This window comes from Poecile atricapillus, chromosome 9 (assembly GCF_030490865.1).
Source record: "Poecile atricapillus isolate bPoeAtr1 chromosome 9, bPoeAtr1.hap1, whole genome shotgun sequence".
In the NCBI taxonomy this organism is placed as follows: Eukaryota; Metazoa; Chordata; class Aves; order Passeriformes; family Paridae; genus Poecile; species Poecile atricapillus.
In genome coordinates this window covers 19,509,802-19,531,390 of record NC_081257.1, presented here as the reverse complement: position 1 = coordinate 19,531,390, position 21,589 = coordinate 19,509,802, and the positions used below count along the sequence as shown (strand labels likewise).

Below are 21,589 nucleotides of genomic sequence, written 5' to 3'. Positions count from 1 at the left end.
GTAACTGTGATGCAACAGGCAGAAGTTCCTTTTAATCAGTATTGTTGTTTGTTCATATTTATGAATGTATCAGAATTTATTTCAGAGAGAGAAGAGTATGTACAGCTTGACTGAATCTCCCAGGAGTCCCTCTGGAGCAGCAGGCAGGAGGAGAATAGGCATGTAAACTATTCCTATCTTTTGGAGCAGCGGTGCTATTTTTGCTGGATTTAGCAGAATTTTCTTGCTTTGCTTTTTGGGAATGGAGCCAAACTCACAACTGCCATGTGCTGGTGCTATCCAGCTGTTTATACAGTGGATCAAAACTGCTGTTGTGTTTATCCCTAGCCATCTGGGAAAGAGCATCCTCATTGTGCTCATCTTCTCCACTTGGTGATGTTTAAATATACATGCAACTGATTAATAAATAGAGAATAGTAAGGGAGAAAGGCTGAGTCCAAGTCTAATGGGGACCAAGTTGGCTTTCCCAAATTTTAAAGCTGCAGGTAATCTCTGGGAGTCCAAACCTCTCTGATACTGGTTGTGGTGGGAAAGCTGCAGCATTTTGGGTGGGAGGCTTTTAACAGGAATCAGTGCCTGTGCCCCAGTGAATTCACACCAGGGGGATTTATTCTGCTCCCCATCTCTTTTCTGCAGTGCTATCAGGTGTGTTTGCTTCACCACAGAATCACAGGCATCTTGCAAGAGCCAAGTCCATATTTAGAATTAAATTTTACTAGTAATAATAGAAATAAAATATGTTTTAGCTGCACCCATTAATGGAGGGTCAGTTAAATCCAAAGAAATATAACCACCCTCTTCAAAAATTGAAATATCTTGGCTTTATCCAAGTAGGTATTTCAGCAAAGACACCTAAATACGAGCCTTGGAGCACAGTGGTTATCCCAAGATTTTGTTATTGGATCAACACCTGTGCATGACATCCAAGGCTGGGAGCTCCTCACAGGAAGCAGCTTGCAGGAGAGGCCTGGATGAAGCAATCCCCAGATCCCTATCACCCAGCCCTGCCAGAGCTCCATGTCACCATCCGTGATGGAGCTGCGGTGTCGGGGAGGCCGGTGTGTGACTCGGGGCTGGACCTGGAGAACCTGCCCTGGCTGTGTAGAGCTGGCTGGGGAGCTTTGGCTCCAGCTATTAATATTTTGCTGGTTGACCCGAGATGGTTTGGACAAGGGAGTTTTGTTGCTCCAAGTCACTCCTGGGAGCTTGTATTGCTTCAGGAGCAGTTTCTAGCAAATCCCAAGTGTTACCTTGGCTTTGTCACCCAGGACTGGCAGCTGGGGCACTGAGAGAAGCAATGTGCTCCAGCTCCCTAGCAGACTGAAAAGGGAGAATTATTTTGTGTGTCATTTATGAAAATTGTCTTTGTAGATAAAAGCAGTGGCTCCACACTGGCTGGAGGTTATACTGAGCTCACTTGATTATTATCCTGAAGTCTCACAGGGCATTAAAACAGACTGGGTTTGGCAACCCTTGCTCAGATTTGAGCTCAGACCTGGGATTAGCGCTGCAGTCCTGCTGCTTTGCAAACATATTCTGTTTCAGTTGCAGTTAATATTGAGAGTCACCTCCTGCTTGGAGAAGTGGCTCCTGCTTGCTGTGGGGTGACATGCCAAGATCCTGTCCCTGGTATCCTCTGAATCAATTAGGAAAAGTATAAGACAGGTCCCAGGACTTCGTTTGTCATTTCAAGCCAGAATAGAACTCCCTTTATCTCTACCCCATTCTTCTCACTGGCGAGATAAACAATGCATGTCTTGTTAATGGAGGGTGTATTAAGGCATGAGTTGAGTTTATTCTGCGTTCAGCCAATATGAGGAGATCCTCTGAGGGCTGGAGAAGGCAGCTTGCTGGCTCTTTGACTTGTTCTCCCACTTCATTGTGTTTCTGTGGGCGACTCCCTCGTGATAAATTAACCGTGTTATCTGAAGAGAACTAATCTTGCTGTGGTGTTGTTTCAAATGTCCAAGAATATCGCTTCTACTGCTTGATGTCTTGACTGCATTGTGTTCTCAGAAGTGTTTCTGTTAGCATATTTTTGTTTTGAAATGGATAATGTTTATCACAGGATGGTGTGAGCTGGAAGGAACCTGAAAGATCATCTCATTTCAGCCTGCCTGCCATGGCAGGGATGCTTTCCAGTATCCCAGGTTGCTCCAGGCCCCATCCAGCCTGGCCTTGGACACTTCCAGGGACCCAGGGGCAGCCACAGCTTCTCTGGGCACCTGTGCCAGGGCCTCAGCACCTTCACAGTATCCCTGGCTGGATTTAATACTTCCAGGGCTTTGGCTTTCCAGACCAGACCCCTGGCTGCTCAGACAATTTCTCCATATTTCTCCTACCCTCTGTAAGTTGTTTTTTTGTGTCCAAGTTTGTCCAGGAGCTCTTTGTTCATCCTTGCAAGCCTCCTGAGACTTTTGCCTGACTTTCTCTTTGTTGGGATGCATTGTTTCTGAGCTGTGAGGAGGAGGTATTACGATATTCCTTTCTTAATTCAACATGCTAAGAGTTGATGCTGAAAGTTTTCCCTTGCATAACATTTACTTCATGTAAATTTGCTGTCCTGCTTTGCTGAATAGTTCAGAACACAGCAGCATTGGAACAGCCTTCTCAGCAGGCAGCTCTAATTAGGCAGAGATTTCTTTTATGGTGTTTATTTCTCACCAAGCCATTGATTTAGATAGAAGATACTAAGCTCACATAATTACTTAAAATAAACACAGAGCTTTTACGAGACTGCTCTGAAATTTTATTCTTTCCAGATGTGCAAAAAAGTTGTTTCAACGCCACCTCTGCAAAACACGAATGTTTTTGGGCAGTTTGATTTTGAGACATCTCTCAGTCTTACGATGCCAGTGCTAGTGAGGACCAGGCAAAAAAGGATCATAAGGTATTAGAAAAAATTATGATTGAAGACCTGTTTTAGAGGACTGGCTTAATATTTCAGGGATGAAGGATGCCTGCAGGTGAGCTGTGCCAAGTTATGCTGGCAGAGGTGGGAGCTGTCTGCCTCCTTCCCTCAGAAGTTGCTGCAGGTGGGGCACTTGGCTCTCCTGTCATCTCCTCAGGTGCCTCCCTCCATGGGCAGGCACAGCAGCACAGCACAGGATTCCAGCTGAAGGCAGGGTGCCAGACAGCTGAGAGCAGCGGAGGGGCTGAAACACAGCCCTGCTCCCAGCGCTGCTGCCAGGGTGGTAATTTCCCTCATCGGGTGGGGTGCATTCCTGTGGGCAGAAATCTTTTATGTTTCCTTGCTCTGAATTGCCAGATTTGTCTGCAGATTGCTGTTCCCAGCCAGCTCCCGAGGTGCTGGTTGCTGAGCCTCCTTGCAGGCACTGCACGTACCACCAGGTGCTCTGGAAGTGCTTCCTGAGGGAAAGGCTGCTCCAAACACTGTGGCATGGTTTGCACTTCTGTGCTGACCTTACCCAAAGACCCCTTGGGTAGAAAGCCAGAGATTGGGGTGATTCAGCTCAGAATTTGTCACTAAGCTTGGGAACACCCCAGGTGCGGTTCTGGCAGGTGGGCTGGTGCAGCAGCATGTGGCCACACAGCCCCTGCACTCAGCTGCTCTCCACATTTTCACCTCCTTGCAAAAAGAAACTGCAAAAAAAATACTAAAATATTTTTTAAAAAAACAACAAAATCCATCAGGCTCACAGCAATATTGATCCAGGAGCCCCTGAGCAGTTTTCCTGCTCATCTCTTCGGGAAGGGTCTCTGCCAGCTCCTGCCTGCAATCCCGATCCTGACAGGGCTGTTTCTCTGAGCCAGTTTGCTCCCACTGTCAGGCTGAGAAAAACTTGCATTTTATTCAAAACTGGATGCAAGATCAGCCAGGTTAAAAAACCAGCTTCTTCTTTTAAGGTGTTTCAACATTTAGGCGTGCCATGTCTCTCTGGGTCGCCTTAGACTATTCCTGTTCTTTTTGTGCGGGAAGGAAGGCGATTCCTTTTTGTTCAGTGCTCCTTGGTATCTGGAATTGAATCACAGTAGAAATGCAGGGAAGCCTGAACTCGTGGGCTGGAAAAGCAGCAGCTTGGGGGTAGGAGTTTGGCTGGTGCACAGAGGTGCCTGGGTAATGAGATGTGATCAGAGCTTGCACCTCTGCCTTCTACAAAAACAAAAAAAAAAAAATAATCAGAAAAACAACCTTGACCAGGCCAAGTTCTACTCAGAGTCAGACAGGCAGCCCCTGAGATGCTCAGTAGTTTTTGGGAGCATTTAAGGTTCTGACAACCTACATGGATGGGAAGGCTATTAAGAAAACATTAATTAGCTCAGGTGGACTTAATCATCTGGTTAAAGGAAACATACATTGCAAAACTTCCACAAAAACATTTTAATTATTCCTAATTGTTCTTCCAGCCCTCAAAAACCAGTTCCAGATTTCCAGATTTTTTTTTGCCACTCTTTTGTCTTTAAATATGCAGGTAGTTTAGGTAAGATTGAAATTAGGAACTATTTAGGAACATGTCTGTACAGGGTAGGGAGTATTTGAAGGGAGCAGGATATCTCTAGAGCAGTGATGGTTTCCTGAGTGTTGCCTTTTGACCACGAGTTAGAAAAATTTCAGTTAAAGAAAGTTATTACTTTATTGCTTTATCCTTGTTTGTATCGAGTCCATTATTTCCCTCTTGTCTTCACGAATCCAAGCGTGTGGAGCAGAAACTTGTAATACTTTCATTTGGGATTATTTTTATGTGCATCTGTATAAATATTACTAGCTCACAACTTATTCTGAAGCTGTTCATTTAATCGTCAGTCTTTTTTACAAGGACCTGAGTTAGGAGAGTTTGTCAGGTGAGGTGACAGCTAAGGAGCTTATGTTGTTCTTAAGTGAGATAGTTTGAGGACAGGGCACTTTTCAGTCCTCAAGAGCAAAGATGCATCGGGTACAACGCCAATTCCCATCTCTCCTGCTGTGGAACAGCAGAGGGGGGAGCTGGAGTTACCTCAGGCTTTGGGCAAGGAGGCAGAAATGTCTTTGTGCTGAATGTACCCAGCTGCGAATGCTTGGGGCGCCCGTCAGCTCCTTTTGGGCTGGAATGGAGCTCACAGGGTGGGGAGGAAATGGGGCAAAACTCTACCCACATCCTGAGGCAATTCCGTGCAGGTTTTCTTCAAAATGCAAACGCCTTTTTCTTTCCTTTCTGGGCACGGCAAGCGATCCCGGATTTGCACAGAGCCCTGTGTCCCTCTGCCTGGGCAGGAGGCTGCTCCAGGTGCTGCATTTTGTCCTCCTGCCAAACTCGACCCTCCTCACCCTGGGGCAGGTGCCCCCTTCTCCCTCAGCCCTCAGGAATGTCCAGCGCGTCCGGAGGGCAAAAACCCCGAAGGAAGTGATAAAGGGGACGGGGAATCATCATCCCCCGCCACGATAAAAGGCAGCGAGGCAGTTTTTTTTCCAGAGGTCATGTTTGAAGCACGCCCATGGCTTTTTACGAGCGTGGGAGCGGGCCGGGAACGCCGGGATGATGCTTCTGGTCGAACCTGTTGCCTCTGGGTGTGAGTCAAGGCTGGCGGGGCCGGGCACGGCACCGCGGGGACCCCGGGCAGCCCCCCTGCCCCGGCCCCCACAGCCCCAGGGCTGCTCCGAGGGGTGCAGCCCCTCTCTGGAGCCCTCCTTGCTCCCTCCGCCGCTGGGTTTGCCCTTTATCTGGGGAAAAAAAGGGGTGTGGGAGGCGTCGCAGGGGAGCGGGTGGGTGGTGATGTCAGGCGTGTGTCAGCAGTGGGAGGCGAAGCTGCGGAGCGGAGCAGCAGGGCAGAGGGACGGAGGGACGGCACGGCAGCCTGGGCTCTGCCCTGCCCTGCCCATGGCTCCCTGGCCACTGCCCGGCCGGGAAACCGGGACACCGGGATCGGGATCGGGGCTGCGGCGAGGTGAGTGCGGGACGCGGGGGAGCAGCCGGGGCTGTGCCGGGATCCCGGCTGGGATCGCTGCTGGAGCACCCACGGGCGCCTCTTGCTCAATGTCCTGGCAGACTGCTCGGCTCGTTTCCTTTTGCGTTTTTATAAATGTATTTATTTTCAAAGTTCAGCGCAGAGTTGTGAAGAGGCGCTTCTGGCACGGTGTGGCTGGGCAGGAGGATTGTGAGAAAAACACAAACTTACTTAAGCAGCAGAGGGAAACTTCAACAGTCGTCTAGAAAATAATTTGTTTGTTCAAGTAAATTACATTTCCACTTGGCTTCACTTTTTCTACAGCAGGTTCTAATAGTCAGTTGTAGTCCTAGGAAAGTTTTAATTAAATGGAGGGAAAGGCTGTGGAAAGAGCCACTTTTCCCCCGAAACACAAATGCATTGGGTTATGTGTCATGGTGTTAAAAATGTGTTTCAGATGCATCACAGGTTAAGACCTCATTTTTTACAGAACTTGAAGTCCTTCTGTAGTGGGAGGTAGCATGGCATGTCAGGTTTTGGCAGAGGCCAGTGGGAATGTTGTGTGTCCTGGGGGTTTCTGGTGTGGTGGCTGCACCCTTGGAGGCTTTGGGAAAACTCCAGTGGGGAAAGGAGGGAGTTGCTGTGATGGCCTGGGTGCCTTGGCTGGATCCCTGGTGTCGGAGGCTGATCTCTCACTGACCCCTGTCCCTGCCTGCCAGCTGGATGGAAGCACCTCCGGTACCTCCATGTGAGCTGCAGCTCTGGAAAGCAGCTGATGTAAAATTCCAGCATGCTGCTGCACCTCTGCAGCCCATCATGGTCAGGGGGACATCCCTGGGGACACCCTGTGGGTCCCCATGTGCATCCAGGCACCCTGGCACTGCTGGAGAAAGGGGCAGGAGGTGGTGCTGCCAAAACCTGCGAGGCTGGGCTGGGAAGATGCAGCCCCCAGTGGCTGATCCCCAGAGGGTGACTGATGCTGCTGCGAAAGGAGAGCAAATTTATATGAAATCCTGATCCCACGGGTGCAGCTGCCAAGCCCTGACTGACTTTGATCTCTTCTCCCAGCTGGCACTTTGCAGGAAATATGTGGGTTTCTAGCAGGAGGATGTGCTGGGGGTGGTTTCCTCCTGTAGCTGCTGTTGTTCTGTACATGCTGTACCTCTGCTCCAAAATGTCACGCTGGATGTCTCAGACAGTGTCTTCACAGGAGAAAGGTCTTGGTTTTTCCAAGCTGCTGCCATTCCCTGGGGATGTTCTGACTCAGGGAAGTAGACCATAGTTGTCTATACAATTACTTTGTAAAGAGATTTTTGCGCTTAATCAGAGAGAAAATGACTTTAGCTGCCCTGCCAAGATCTCTGGGAACTTCTAGCAGCGGAATTAAATGTGCTGTTGATGGAGGTAGATGTTGTCACTGGCAAAATCCTCAATTTGCTACACATTGTCTGTAAGAGTGTAAAATTACTGAGGGGGCATCCTATATTTATGTGCTTCTTTTAATTGATGTTATGAATGTAGTTATTGCTCAGTCCGTGCTGAGGATACACAGGAATTGTAATTTGCTGAAATTGTATCACCTTGGGGTGAGAGGACTGGTGATTTAGTGACCATGTTCTGCTTCTCTCTCCCCAATTCTCCTAGCTATTTCAATGGAAACAGCTGGAAAATCTCTATTTCCGTGAGAAGAAATTTGCTGTGGAAGTACACGATCCCCGCAGGTGAGGCTGGAGGAGGCAGTTCTGTCCTCGGGGTGCATCTTTACCCAGAGTGGGAACTCATCCTCACCTGCTAGTGGATGGGGTGGGAGATGCCTCAGAGCTAACACCTGAGTACTCTGGGCTTTGGGACTGATCCTGATCCAGCTTTTGGCGGGGCAGACTGGGGCTGTCACAGCTCTGGGTCTCCTCTCAGATTCCCTGTGTGTCCATTCAGGCAGTTCTTGGAGCAGGAGGAGGACTGTTTGTCATGGCCAAATCTGCAGCAGCACTGGGTGATGGGATGAAAGAAATCTGAGTTTTCGTATCCCTAAAATAAAGGCTGAGCCTCACCTGGTTAAGAGAACTTCAAACCTTGAAGACCTGTCTTGAAATTGCATTTCTTTTCACCTCCTCAGAATTTCAGTGTCAAGAAGGACCTTTGGTCAGAGCGGGCTGGTGGTACAGACCTGGTATGCAAACACTTCCCTGATCAAGTCCATCTGGGTGATGGCAATCAGTCAACACCAGTTTTACCTGGACAGGAAGCAAAGCAAAGTAAGTTATGAGACATTTTACTGCAAGCATAGGTTTCAACACGTTTCCTGTATATCCCTCAGTGTATGTTTTTCCACGGATTAACTACTCTCCAGAGAAAAACTACAAATTGTTTTTGTCAGCTTTTTGAACAGCCTATTAGTGGCAGTATTGTTACTAGATCCATTTTAGCCTGCCTGCAGTTAAGGTCTGTGGAAGTGTAATCATCAAAGAGGGAATTCCCATGTCTGGGTGTCTAATTTGCCTTTTCTTTTGTCTCCTTTCCTGTGTTTGTTTTGAAAGCTGCAGAGATTTTGAGCTGGGAGATGGTTCAGGTTTTGGGGGAGAGAGGAATGTCAAGCAGCCCTTGTATACCACAAGCACCTGTGTGATGCTGTTGCTTTAGCCCTTAATTTTGTGGGAGATGAGATGTGAAATGTCATCTCCTGTGATGTGCTCTGAAGTTAATTAGAGGCAACTCAATGAGGCTGGATTGGTTTTTTTTAACTCCTTCAGGCAAAAATTCCATCAGCCAGAAGTTTGGATGATATCGCCATGGATCTGACAGAGATGGGAACACCAAAAGTGTCAAAGCTGGTGACTTTGGAGGCCAAGAACCAGCTCATTATGGCCAGCAATGGCAGTTTGATCTCATCAGGTAATACTGCACATAAATGGGAAGTAGCCATGTTTAATGGGGCTTGTGTTTGTTAAAAGGGAAATGAGACAATAAAAAATGCCAAACAATAAAAATGGCCCTTACCTGGAAGTCCTCTGATACAGAGTGTGTTTTCCAGGCTCTCAGGATTCAGAAGTCAGTGAAGAGCAAAAGAAGGAGAAAATTATGGAGCTAAAGAAGAAAGAGAAACTCCTTCAGGAAAAACTGCTTCAGAAAGTTGAGGAGCTGAAGAAAATCTGCCTGCGAGAAGCGGTGAGAACTGCACCTTACACTGGGATCGGGCAGGTGGGAGCCCTTTTCTCTCACTGGGCCTTACCTGGAGCCCTTCTGTCCCCAGGAGCTGACAGGCAAGATGCCCAAGGAGTATCCTCTGGGTGCTGGAGAGGAGCCTCCCCAGGTGAGAAGGCGCGTTGGCACGGCGTTCAAGCTGGATGACAACCTGCTCCCCAGCGAGGAGGTGAGCGTGGCAGCTTGTTTGCACAGCAGGGCTGGGGTGGCCAGACCAGTGCCCAAAGCCACTTGTAGATAATCCAGCCCTTCCCTGGGTGTTTTAAGAGGAGGCAGCTGGAACAATTGCTAGTGTGGAGTGAGAAATTTTGATGGGTTCTGCCCTTCTTTTGGGCACACTTTGAATAGGCCAGGAAATTGGCTGTTTCTAAAGGCCTTAAGTTCACCCGACCTGAACCCCTGATTTGGCCACAGCTGCATGAATTTTAATGGATATTTTGCTGCTAATTAGAGAAGATCAGGTGCATAATGCCATTTGGCTCTGAGCTTTTCTGGAGCACTGACTTGCGTCATCTTGGGATGGTGTTTGAACCCAGAACGTGGCAGGGGTGTGCACTGTCCTCCTGGCAAAACCATCTGTCTCTGAGCATAGTTGTGTGACAGATGACAGGAGGAGGAGTTTTACCTGTGGCTTAATGAAGGTTCCACCTGAGTAAAACCTCCCTGCATTGCTCAAGAGGCTGAAATGAACTTTGCTGGCAGAGACCAACTCGAGTGATATGGTAATTCAGATGTTTGCAGTTTCTGGACACACTCCATTCCCCCTCATTCCTTGTGAGATTTGTTAGCAAGCTGTATCATCCAAGTAAGTAGGTGTTGGGCACTTGGCATCTTTCACCAGAAACTCACTGCCCTGCCTCACAGGGCTGCTGTGCTCCTTGTCTGTAGCAAAGTGATTTTGTGGACTGCTTAAATGCTATTAAACCAAAATCCTGCTGACCAGATTTAATAACGTGTTGCTTAGCTCTTCTGCAGTGCCTTTCATCTGAGCTTCTCAAAGTAGTTTACAAACAATTAATTAAAGCCTGAAACTCCCTCTTACGTAGGTATGGTGATACCAATTTCCATTTTTATTTTCTCTGAAGTAGGGAGAGATTTTGAACAGATGTTTTCAGGGTTGGACTCATAGCAGGAGGTTTAGCAGCCTAAACCTGAATTTAAGAGCCTGTGTTATGTCACCTGGGATTCAGAGCTTTGGACCTTGCTCAGGAGATCTCAAAATTGTACCCTAGCCAGAAATAAGATCTAAAACTTTCATATGCTGAGATTGTCCTGTGTATTAACTTTGGCATTTCTGTATTTTGTGCTCAAGATTTCACTTCATCACCACAAAAATAGATCTTCTTTTTAATGACTTTCATTGATAATTTCTCTCTGGAGTACAAGCAAATAACTCATCTCACAAATTTGCAGGATCCTACTTTGCAGGACTTGGAGAGCAATTTTATCATACACCAAAAGCTGGTGGAAGCTGCAAAGAAACTTGCCAGCGAGCCAGACCTGTGCAAAAACGTGAAGAAGAAAAGAAAGCAAGAGTATGCTGATGCTGTAAAAAAGCTGCAAGAGATAGAAAACTCCATCAATGAATATAGAATCAAGTGTGGCAAAAAACCAACCCAGAAATCAACTCTGGCTTTACCAGGTGAGAGAATTCCCCGTGTTCTGATGCAAACAGGAGGCGAAAAGAGCAATTTGGCTTATTCAGAAACTTTGTTTACATATTCTCTATATGGTTTACATCTTCTCCAAGGCAGTTAAATAAGAAAAAAAAGATGGAACTGCTGAATCTGACACACTCAGTGCACTGCTGTAGGCTGGGGGTAGACTGGGGCAGAGTTTCAGGAGCAAGCTCAGACGTGTTCCAGCACCAGATGTGGGCTGAAGGTGCTGCTCACAAAAAGGCTGGCAGCAGCACCTTGGGTGAAGCTTTTCTGATGCCCCAGTTCCTGGTGTGTTGAGTGCAGTTGTCCATCTGAGATGCCACATGCACCATCTCTCCCCCGTCCCTCCCGTGGTGCTTCAGTTCCAGTAGAAATAGAGCAGGCAGGTTTTTCTGCAGGATCGAGGACATAGGGATGAAAGACACCTCTTCTGGATTCAAAATTCCTGATTTCCAGGGAGTCATAAGTGGAGTTTATGAATGCAATTAATTAGCAAACAGATTTTTGCCCACATCCATTTGCCAGTGGTGAGCACAGTAAAAGCAGATACTCTTGGCCCCTCTGTTCTGAGAGTGTGGTTCTCCTAAGGGAAGTGAGATTCTTGCTGCTTCATAGGATAATGTGTGAAAACCTGTTAGTATCCAAGCCAGTGGAAGGAGTTTTGGATCCTTACCCCTGACACACCACGGCATCACTGGGCTATCCATCATCACAAAGTGATTATTCTGAAAGGCTGATGATTGGTATTTAATGTGGCCCAGCTTGTTCTTGATTGACAGAGGGGAGGGAAACATCTGTTTTTCCAGCCTCTTGCTCACCAGTCTGGATACTGATTGTGGAAGGTCCTGTATTACCTGGGACACCTGGTGTGTGGTAATGACCAGGAGGGCTGATGAGCAGAGAGATCCATCCATCCATGGGCACTGATGTTTGTTGCTGGCACTTTCAAGCCCTGCTGTCCAAGCCAGCAAGAGGCAGCTACATTCCCATGCTCTCACCCTGCAGCGTGTATTTGTTTACCTGGAGCAGAGCTGTCACCTGCTTCAGTAATTGATTTTATGTGGAACTTTGTCACTGCATCAGCAGTGCTCTGGAGCTCCAGGTCTGGGTTTCAGAAGGCTGAGAGCAGTGATGAGTCATTTGTGTCTGAATTCGGGGAGTGGCTTGTTGGAAGTAATATGTTAAACAGTCTCATTGATTTATTGAATCAAACCATAGCTATTTCCATCCCAGCCCCAAGGGAGAGGAGGTGAAGGACATATTGGACTGCTTTCTGTGTTCCACTTTCTCTTTCCTTTCCTTGCTTCTAGCCCAGAATTTCTTCCTCTTTTGCAGGGAGTTGCACAAACCTGGGATTTAAATTCAGATATGTCACCATATCTGAATATGTCAGCATTTCACACCCCCCCCTGAATCCAGAACTGTAGCTTTAGGCTGGCTTTTTTCTTTTCCTCAGCAGGCTTTGTTCCTCCCCACACTGGGCCCAGTTCCATCTTTTACCACCCCGTGGTCAAATCCACATGAATCAGCTCCCCTGGAGCTTTTTCCCAGTGTCAGGTTGCAGGCAGAGCTGCAGCCCATCCTCGGTGGTCTGACAAGTGCCCCCAGGGCAGGGGCCAGTCCTGATTTTTGCTGTTCTTGAACAGCTGCTCTATTTACTGCATTCCTGTAGCCAGGCCTTTGCTGGCAGCAAATTGTGACAGCAGGAGCAGCGTACATTGCACGTGCTGCCGGTGGCTGAGGGCACAAGCAGCTGTCATACACAAAGTGGCTGCCACTGTCATTTTCTGTTGCTTCCTTTCTCTCGTGCTTGGAGGTTCATGGAGATTTTTTAGCCCACCACAGAGAGCCATATCTTGCCAGAAACAGCCAAGGATTGAGCTGTCCATGGGTTCATTATTAGTTCAGCCTCATTTCTCTGCTGCTGGTGGTCTGCTCCAAACCTGAGCAAGGACAGGCTGTTTCTCAGTGAGGGACAATGTGTAGCATTAAGGTGAGACAGGTACAGTGAAGTGCCGTGAATAAATAACAAAATGTAAAAGAAACAAAAAATTAGTGTGCCCATGCAATAGTTCCTTTTATCTGTGTTCTTGGAATTTGCAATACCTTGATGGAAATCAGTGGAATTATTCTGGATTGATCTTAGTTTAATTGAAACAGGATCTGTATGCAGATGAAACATTCAAAAGTGAATGCCAAATTTTAAAATGCTTTTTGTACCTACCTGGTGGGGTTTCAGGTGTACTAGAGGAGATTGGCTGCTAACAGCCAAGGTCTGCATGTCTGTGTAGGGTCCTACTGAAGCACCTAAACACCCTGTGGGATCTGTTGGAGGTGGGGTGGAAAACACCTTTGTAAATCTTGGCCTGATTCCTGCTGCAGATTAAAAAAAAAAAAAAAAAATAAAAATTCTGCTTTGATAATTACCTGGGTCACTTGCTGAACTGCAGTGAGCACAGAGTGATGAGGTACCAGGACTGTCTCCAGGCTGTGGGGGTTAAAGAATATGGATTGCAGTGTTACAAGTGTCAGCTGGCTCTGAAACTCTAGCAAATAAACTGTATGAAGATATTTGTAAGTTGATGTTGGCTCTTTTATGCTTTAATTATTTATTGTATTTATTCACAGATGATATAATTCCATCTGAGAGCAGCTCCCTGTCAGACACAACCACCTATGATGATGGTATGATGCTTTTCCTTTTTTTTTTCCCCAAGAAGTTTGTCTGTTCAGTGATACTTCTTTGACTTAATGTCCTTGAGCATGTCCCTGGAAGTGTCCAAGGCCAGGCTGGCCAATTTTCACACAGGGCTTTGAGCAAAACCTTTTAGAGGAAGGTGTCTCTGTGATGAGCTCTGTGGTCCCTTCTAATACAAGTCATTATAGGATTCTATAATTTTGGTGGCTTTTGATGATAAATTACTTTATAGCAGAGGAAGAAATAGCTACTTAGGAGTGTCCTTCCTCTTAATGGGTTAGTTATTGAAAGTTTCTGCCCTGTGAGCTGACCTGAGTCATCTTTAGAGAAGGAAGTTGGTTTTAACAGGACCAAAGTGCCAAGCTGAGGACACTGGGTGTCAAATACATCATCCCTAGGGCCTGGCCTAGAACTGAAGGACTTACAAATGGAGGGAATTAGCCCAGCCCTTCTGTCCTCACAGCTACCATAAAACAGAGAAAAGTGGAATAGTCACAGATATTAACGCTCTACTTACGCTTATCTGCTCCCTAGTGAGCTTGCATCTTGCATGGGTTGGTGTTTGCTCAGCTTACTCATTTCACACACACACCCACAGACACACTCACACCCTGTTCCACAAGGTGGAAAGGACTTGGCCTGCCTCTCCCTTAAACTGGATAATCGTCATTTGGGGACAAACATTATGTAAATTATTACTCACTTTTCAGTTCGGGCCTGATTCTGATCTCACTTTGTCCCAGTTTTAGACTTGAACAAACCAGGTGGTGCTGTAAAATGGATTTACACCTGATTCCTGCTTGTACAAGTAGAAGTGGAGCCAGGCTTGTGAACACGTTTTCTGTGATGCTCATCCTGCATTTATATGTATTAGTTGGAGTTTCCTGTTGGCTCTGTCGGGACCTGGTTGTGCCCTAAGCAAAGTGAGAACAAGGATCAAACCAGCATCTTCCCAATTGCCTTCAGCCAAATGTGTCTGTCAGTTGTCTTTGCTCATTCAATTGCTTTTGAAGTCAGTCCCTTTTAGGTTGTTTCAAAAGTAATTCTTAAAATGTCATTTTCAAGAGCTGGAAGGTGAGGGAGAGGAACTGGCTTTTGCAGCTCTTGGCTCTGGAAAGGATTCTTCTGCAAACAGATGTTTTCCCAGGAAGTTCCATTCTGTGATCTGGCACAGCCCCAAGCTGGGTGTAGTTTCCATAGGAGTCGGTGCTGATGGGATCTGTAGGAGCCTCCACGATGTCCTGTCTGTGTGGAGAGAGCTCAGTGCAGGCAGGAAATCTTCTCTAGATCCACAGCTCCTGTCATTGTCTCTGTACTGCAAAGTGCTTCTCCTTAGGGGCCACAGATTTGCACACAGGGCAAAAATATCACAGGTTTTGCTCTAACAAAATGCATATTCCTTTCCAACAGTCAGTGAATCACTTCCTGCAGCAGCACAGAGACCCAGCTCTGCACAGCTTTCTCCAAGACTTCCTCCACCAAAGTCCCTTGGGGTGGAGAGAATTCATCTCAGGAAATCATCCATAAACGAGCAGCTCTTGGAAAGCAGACACTCCAGGTAGGCACATCTCACTGCTGCTGCACTCTGCTGCCAGGAGCTCCATCCTGCCCCTGCTGAGCATTCCAGCAGAGCCCACTGCCTCCTCTGGGCTTACAGGATTTGGTGATGGGAGCTGAATTTCCTGGTTAGGAACAAAAATCTGTATAAGCAGTTGACAAAGTATCTCAAACCAAAGAGTAGTGTAGTTTTTGTCAGGAGGTTTAAGATGGGTGAGAAACTTAATAGCAAGGGCTGTATTTAAGGAGTTGCTCATGCCTACTACTGCTGTCATTCTTTGTGTCAGCTTCTGGGTTTTTTCAGTGTTAGTTTAACAACTTGTCATTTTCCTGATGACTATGCTTAGTGGATTCAGGCAGCACCAAACCCTACCCATCCCTCCTGATGGCATCAGTATTTCAGCAGGTACGTTGTCAAAGCAGACATAATTCATGTAAAGCCTGATGGAGAATTCTGTTTACAAGAAGAGTTACTGGGATTCAGCCAGCTTCCATCATTAGTGCCAGCTGTGTGTATCTATGGGATTTGGGCACTTTCTGAGCTAGAACAGCTCCATGGAGCACATCAGTAGCAGTAGATGATTGATCTACTGCTAGATGTCAGTAGATGAGTAGATGTCAGTAGATGAGTAGATGTCAGATCTGGTGCTACCAGCTGTTCCCAGTGTAGGGATTCCCACTGATCCTGAGATTTCTTGGACTGTCTCATGTGATCAGGCTGTTAAAGACACTTAAGAATATTTTAGAGGTTTGAGCAATGCCATGTCTTTGCTCTTTTCTCATCTATCCCTCAAGATAAGCAGAACACTCCTCCACATGAGGTTCAGAAGTTAAATTACAGCCATATGTACCCATTCAGCTGTGATGTGCTTCATTTGAAAACCTAGTTTGTTTGCTTCTCTGTTACCTGCTCTGCCTGTCCTCTGTGGTTCCATCCTTTGGCAGCAGCTTTTCCTGCCGATCCTCCTGTGAAGACCTCCCTTCAACCACAGGAAGGGGTTGAATTTTTATTCCCATTTAACAACTCTCATTTTTCACACATCCGCTTATTGTTATTGTTTGTTCTGCCCTTCCTTTCGTTTCTCCAAGACCTCAGGCACCCACACATTGAGGTGTGCTGTGACTTGTGTGATGTTTAACCTCACTGGTCTTGTCTCCCTTGCTGCAGGGACGTGCTTTCGACGCACAGCAGCCCTTTCCGGACGCTGGAGCGGCCGGCGCAGCCGCACGGCGGGAGGAGCATGCCCACCACCCCTGTGCTCACACGGAATGCCTACAGCAGCAGCCACCTGCAGTAAGGGACCTGTGCTTTGTGTGCCACACACAGCTGGGGAAGCACGAGAATACAAGCAAAGGGTGGTAGGGGAGGGCAAAGGGTCGTTTGCTGTGTAGTTTTCCCACAGCAGGGTCAGGTTCTCAAAATGTTGATTTAGAGCCATTGCTGTGGGAAGCCAGCTGTAATATGAGCTCATCTGTGCTATTAGGCAGCTGACAATCCGTGCTGGAGAAGGAGAGATGCTAAGTATCTTAAAATGTCAAGAGCTGAAGGTTTGGTTGGTTGGGGTAGTACAGCCTTGGGAGACAGATCCAAAGGAAACCCAGCTTCCCATGTTCTGCTCCAAGCTCGTTACTTGTGTAGGCTTTACCTTTCTAAAAGCTGAGGGAGCCCTCCCGTAAATCATAACCAAATGTGTGTTTGTGACCTTAGCTCTGTGTGTCCCTGTCACAGATTAACCTTGCTCACCATGACGGATTATTATAATGCAGATCTCCTACTGTTGCAGCCAATACAAAATTCAGCCAGACTGAGCTCTGCACATTGCAAATACTCTGTGTGGAAAGATAAGGCAGGAGTTGTATTGTGCTTGGACTGGGGAGGCAGCTGACCTGTCCATGTGTGCTCTCCCCAGCTCTGTGTGTATGGTTGTGTGAGACTGCCTTTAACCACCCAACATCTGTGTTGTTCTAGGCCAGATGTTTCCCCCCACCACTGCCGGCAGCGCAGCGGAAGTCTGGAATCCCAGACCCACCTGCTGTCCGAGACTCCTGCTGAGAAGACAGCCTTCTCCCTGTCCAAGTGCCAGCGGAGCAGCAGCACAGAGATCCTGGACGATGGCTCATCCTACACCAGCCAGTCAAGCGCCGAGTATTACTGCGTGACACCCACTCCCAATCCATATTACACCACCCAGACGCTCGACAACAGGACCAGGGGCCGAAGGCGGTCCAAGAAACACAACATTTCTGCTGCAAATTCGGGAAGCATGCCAAACCTGGCCCATAAGGATGTCCGCAGTGGTGCCTTCCACAAAAATCAGGAGCAGCCTTCCTCTAATTACTATATTCCTGGGTACTGCCCGTTCGCCGAGGCTGAGGTTTATTACAACGGAGGATACGTTTATGAGAGCGACACGGAGGGGCAGTACAGCGTCAACCCCTCCTACCGCTCATCGGCGCATTACGGATACGAGCGGTACCGGGAATTCCGCTCCTACCACGAGGACGAGGTGGACAGAGTTCCACACAACCCCTACGCCACCCTGAGGCTCCCGAGGAAGCAGGTGGCTAAAACGGAGCACATAACCAAAAACATTCACAAGGCCTTAGTAGCCGAGCATCTCCGCGGCTGGTACCAGCGTGCCTCCGGCCAGAAGGAGCAGGGCCACAGCCTGCAGGCAGGCTTTGAGTCTGACAGAGGATCTCAGAGGAGTTTGGGCTTTGCTGGTCTGCAGACGCCGTGCTCGCCGAGCAGCCGGGTGTCGTCTTTCTCCTCGGGTAATGTCCGATTCCATCTGTGCTGAGCGTTTTTGTAAGTCCCTGCTGTGCTTTCGGTTCTGCCCCCTGTCACTGCCTCAGTGAAGAGTGGAAGCCAGGGCAGAGCTCTGTCCTGAAAGGTGGATGAGGAGCCAAGTAGGATCTTGTTCCGTTCTTGGAAGGAAAGTCTTGCTTGTTATCTTCTCCTAAGGATAAAACAGCCTTTTGCTCTCTGTGTAAGGACAGTAACCCAGAGAAGGACAAAGAGCATTAGAGTTTCAGACAGATGTGTTCAGCAACTAGCAGCAGTGTACAAAGCTTCATGCCATGTAAATGCAGTGGCTGTGATACAAAATACAGTCCAGTGAGCACCACTCAATGTGTCAGAAAGCACTTTAAAAGCTCCAGAAAACCACCTGTACAGTCCCTGCCTCTCTACAGGGCTTGTAAATCATATTTGTGTTTGCACTGTCTGCCTGTGTCCTGCAAAACCCCATAGAAACCTCTGATGAAAAATGTCCTGTTTGCCTCAGCTGTTTCAGCTGATGAAAGGTCTAATTTGTTGTAATCCTTTTTTTAATTCCAGCATCTTCTACAAACACTGCTGGGAACTGGAGAAACCCCCTTGCACTGGGACTTTCAGACTACGATACGTTGTCTCATTCCTCCTACGCCAGCTGTTATGGGAATGTTTATGGCAACCTTCCTTTGCAGAGCAGGTGAGTAGAATATATGAAGATTTCCAGCCCTTCCTGCTGCATGTCACAGGCTCTTTAAACTTCTGAGCAAATCAGCTTGGTTTCAAAGAACAAGGATGAAGAGTAATTACAAATTGATGTTGTGAGAGCGGGTTTTCTGTGTGGAGCAGATGAGCTGTACCAACACTCACTGTACCCTGACACTGAAGCTGTCATTAGTTGCACAACTTTTTCCTGGTGCTGGACAAGCAAACATCTTGCAAACATCCCTGGTAGCTGTGATGTTCTGGGCAGTGTTGCAGGCAGAGCCCAGTCCCTCTGAGGGGGAGTCTCTCCTGAACCCCATCAGCAGTTTTGTAGGACACAGTCCTGGTGGGTTTCTGAAGCTGTAGTGCTCCTGCTGATAAACTTTTGGGAAAACAAAAGGAAAGAAAACCCCTCTCTTCAGCCTCATGTGTGAGGTGGTACCACTTCTGCCAAGCACATCTCCCTTGGCAGGGCTGGTCCCAGCAGCCATGGGGGATGTGCTGCTGCTTGCAGGCACCCCCTGCTTGTGGGGGCTCTCCCAGGGTCTGCTTGGTCCTTGCAGGAAATCCTGCAGCTCTCGCTGCTTCTGCGTGGCATTTCTGAGGTGTCCCCCCCAGTGTAGAGCACTTGGCTGTGAGGACAGGAAGCTCCTGCCCTGGGGAGTGACTCTGCCCCCACAAATGCCATCACATTTAAATACACTTATGCTCAGTGCAATAAGTACCCCACGTGTGCCTCCTGCTTTGTGGGTTGCAGTTTGTGCTTGCTGCCAGACCGACTTGTGTGAAAATACTGAATTTTTAATTTTGTTTGTTTTAAAATAAATGAAAGTGTAAGGGAATACATAAAAGCTGCTGCTACATCCTTTTTTTTCCCTAAGTGCTACAGGCTGTTTCACTGAAGTGATTTTAAATATCTATGGCAACAGTGTTTAAAAATAATGTTTCTATTAATTTTTTAATTTCTTATAATTGAGCTTTGAAAATTCTGCTTGTATTAGCAGCTTTATCTAAACGAGGTTCATTAGCTATTAATTTTCCATATTCTGAATCACTTGTCTGATTGTTAATCTGCTTTATTTTCTACATTGATGTGATCATGGCAAACAAGCAATCAGTACACCCAGCAGTCTTGGCAGAGCAATGGAAAGTGTCCCTGCCCAGGGTGGGGATGTTGGAACAAGATGAGCTCTAAAGTCCCACCAAGCCAAACCAGTCTTCGATACTGTGACAGTTTTGAGCAGCTGAAATTCCTCTTGCACACAATTTTACTGATTAAAGCACAAAAGATGTGTTTGTCTTTGGGGGCAAACTTGAAATAACCAGCCTAACTTTGAGCCCAGGGGGGGTGCATGAATTCAGGGGCCTGGGGAAGAGCCTCAGCTGATCCTGGTGCCGTGTGTGTGTTGCAGGACGTACGCAGAGCCGAGCCAGCTGGGCAGAGATGAGGAGGATGGCTTGGAGGAAGGGCTGCCCAGCAGTGAGCAGAGGCTGTACTGGCACGAGGACTCCAAGCCCGGGACGCTGGTGTAGCCCCCGTGCAGACCCTCATTCCTACCCCTGCGTGCCTTGCACAGAACGCCGCGGCTCCGAGGCGGACCTCGGGTGGAACTTGCAAAAGGAACAAAAAGAGGAAGCAGGCTGTTCTGCTGGGAAAAGTTGAATTCAGCATTAAGAGGGACTGTAGCAAACTGACAAAGTCTTACCACGAATGGCGTTTCTTTGTGAATCCGTACAGCCCACGGGAGCCAGGGCAAGCCACAGTTCATCTATGACCAGATGCAGCACTTGGTTGAAGTATTTATATTTAGCAAGCACTTTTTGGGAAGATTGGAAGGTGTTGAAGGCAAACCTCAGAGAAAAAAAAAAATGTGAAAAGGAGACACTTGTGGAAAAACCAGGAATTCTAGGAGCACAAGTCTGATGTCTGAAAGAAGAAGTAAAAATGAAAATTTATTCTGCCATGGCTTATGAGGACCTGGAATAGGTTTCATAGGCTTGTGAAGGATAGATACTGTGTGTGTGAGTGAGGCAAAGGATGACTGAATCAGTATTGGAACATTACTTGAAGGAAGGCTGGAGTTTTTTTATTATGGAGGTTTGAATGAGTCTGTCCAGTTTTTGGGGTGTTGTTAAGAGTGTTTGTTAGCACCACAAGCAAGTTCTGGAAAGAAAAAAATTCGCTGACGTATACATCGTGTAAAACTATAGGTAGTTGTGGATTTGGAAACAGAAGCAGTCAACTTTGAGCTCTCTTTTCCATGATAAAACATAATTAATAACGGCCCACTTAATGACCTTTCCATGGTACAACGGTGTGGAGGAGCAGGCAAATTGTCACTGTGGCCACACGGTGACCCCTGTTCATCGGGTGATGAGCGTTGCTGTGCCACAGTGGGTCGAGGATCCGCAGTGGGGAGCCCCAGGGAGCGATTTGGTAGCAATGGCCAGTATTTTAAGGTGGATGCAAACACAGCCAAGTGGGTGCCTTAAAATGAGGGGCATTAGGATTGTACCGCGAGTCACCTGAACTGCTCGGGTGCGTTGCGGAGTCACTGAGTGACAGAACAGCGTCTTCACAGAACCATTCGTGTAGGAAAAAACCATGTGACTGCAGTCTTGATTTAAGAGGGATAAACCTACCTCAGGTCATCCATCTGTAGGAACAAATTGGGGTTTTCCTGCCTGATTGCTGATGACTCGTCTGCATACGGTAAAATCTCTCTCGTTTCTCAGCTGTACTGTGCTTCAGGATTCCAGAAATGGTGCTCTTTTGTTCTTTTATACAAAAGATTAGTTACTCCTTGTTCATATTGTGAATAGAAAGGTTTCTGATAAACTTTTTTGACGTTTTTTACCAGTATTCCAGAGCATGTAATATATACAGAAGGACACACTTGTTAAGCTGGTACTTAGTTGTTTGTATTATTAGAGTCGCGATTTGGAATTAAACAAACAAAAACAAAATAAAAAATAACTTATTTCCTTGGTTTTGCATATTTGTATAGCCTTCTAGAAATGCGAAAGCTCTTTTTGCTTATTCTTTTACTACTCCTGAATTTTTTAGACCTATTATTTTGTATAGGTCAATAAACTAAAAAGTGTGTTACC

General features: G+C 47.1%; 1 protein-coding gene across 4 annotated transcripts in view; it reads left to right on the top strand.

The window, feature by feature from the left end:
* FRMD4B (FERM domain containing 4B) overlaps window positions 1-21,589 on the top strand; it is a 123,968-nt gene extending 102,379 nt beyond the window's left edge. For all 4 annotated transcript variants that reach the window (XM_058845226.1, XM_058845227.1, XM_058845224.1 and 1 more), the window contains exons 12-23: window positions 7,528-7,604; window positions 8,000-8,138; window positions 8,634-8,775; window positions 8,915-9,048; window positions 9,134-9,253; window positions 10,498-10,726; window positions 13,374-13,430; window positions 14,854-15,001; window positions 16,169-16,294; window positions 16,970-17,775; window positions 18,341-18,473; window positions 19,891-21,589. In XM_058845226.1, the coding sequence (XP_058701209.1) occupies window positions 7,528-7,604; window positions 8,000-8,138; window positions 8,634-8,775; window positions 8,915-9,048; window positions 9,134-9,253; window positions 10,498-10,726; window positions 13,374-13,430; window positions 14,854-15,001; window positions 16,169-16,294; window positions 16,970-17,775; window positions 18,341-18,473; window positions 19,891-20,011 (2,232 nt within the window). In that variant the 3' untranslated portion in view covers window positions 20,012-21,589. The remainder of the gene's footprint in view (window positions 1-7,527; window positions 7,605-7,999; window positions 8,139-8,633; window positions 8,776-8,914; window positions 9,049-9,133; window positions 9,254-10,497; window positions 10,727-13,373; window positions 13,431-14,853; window positions 15,002-16,168; window positions 16,295-16,969; window positions 17,776-18,340; window positions 18,474-19,890) is intronic.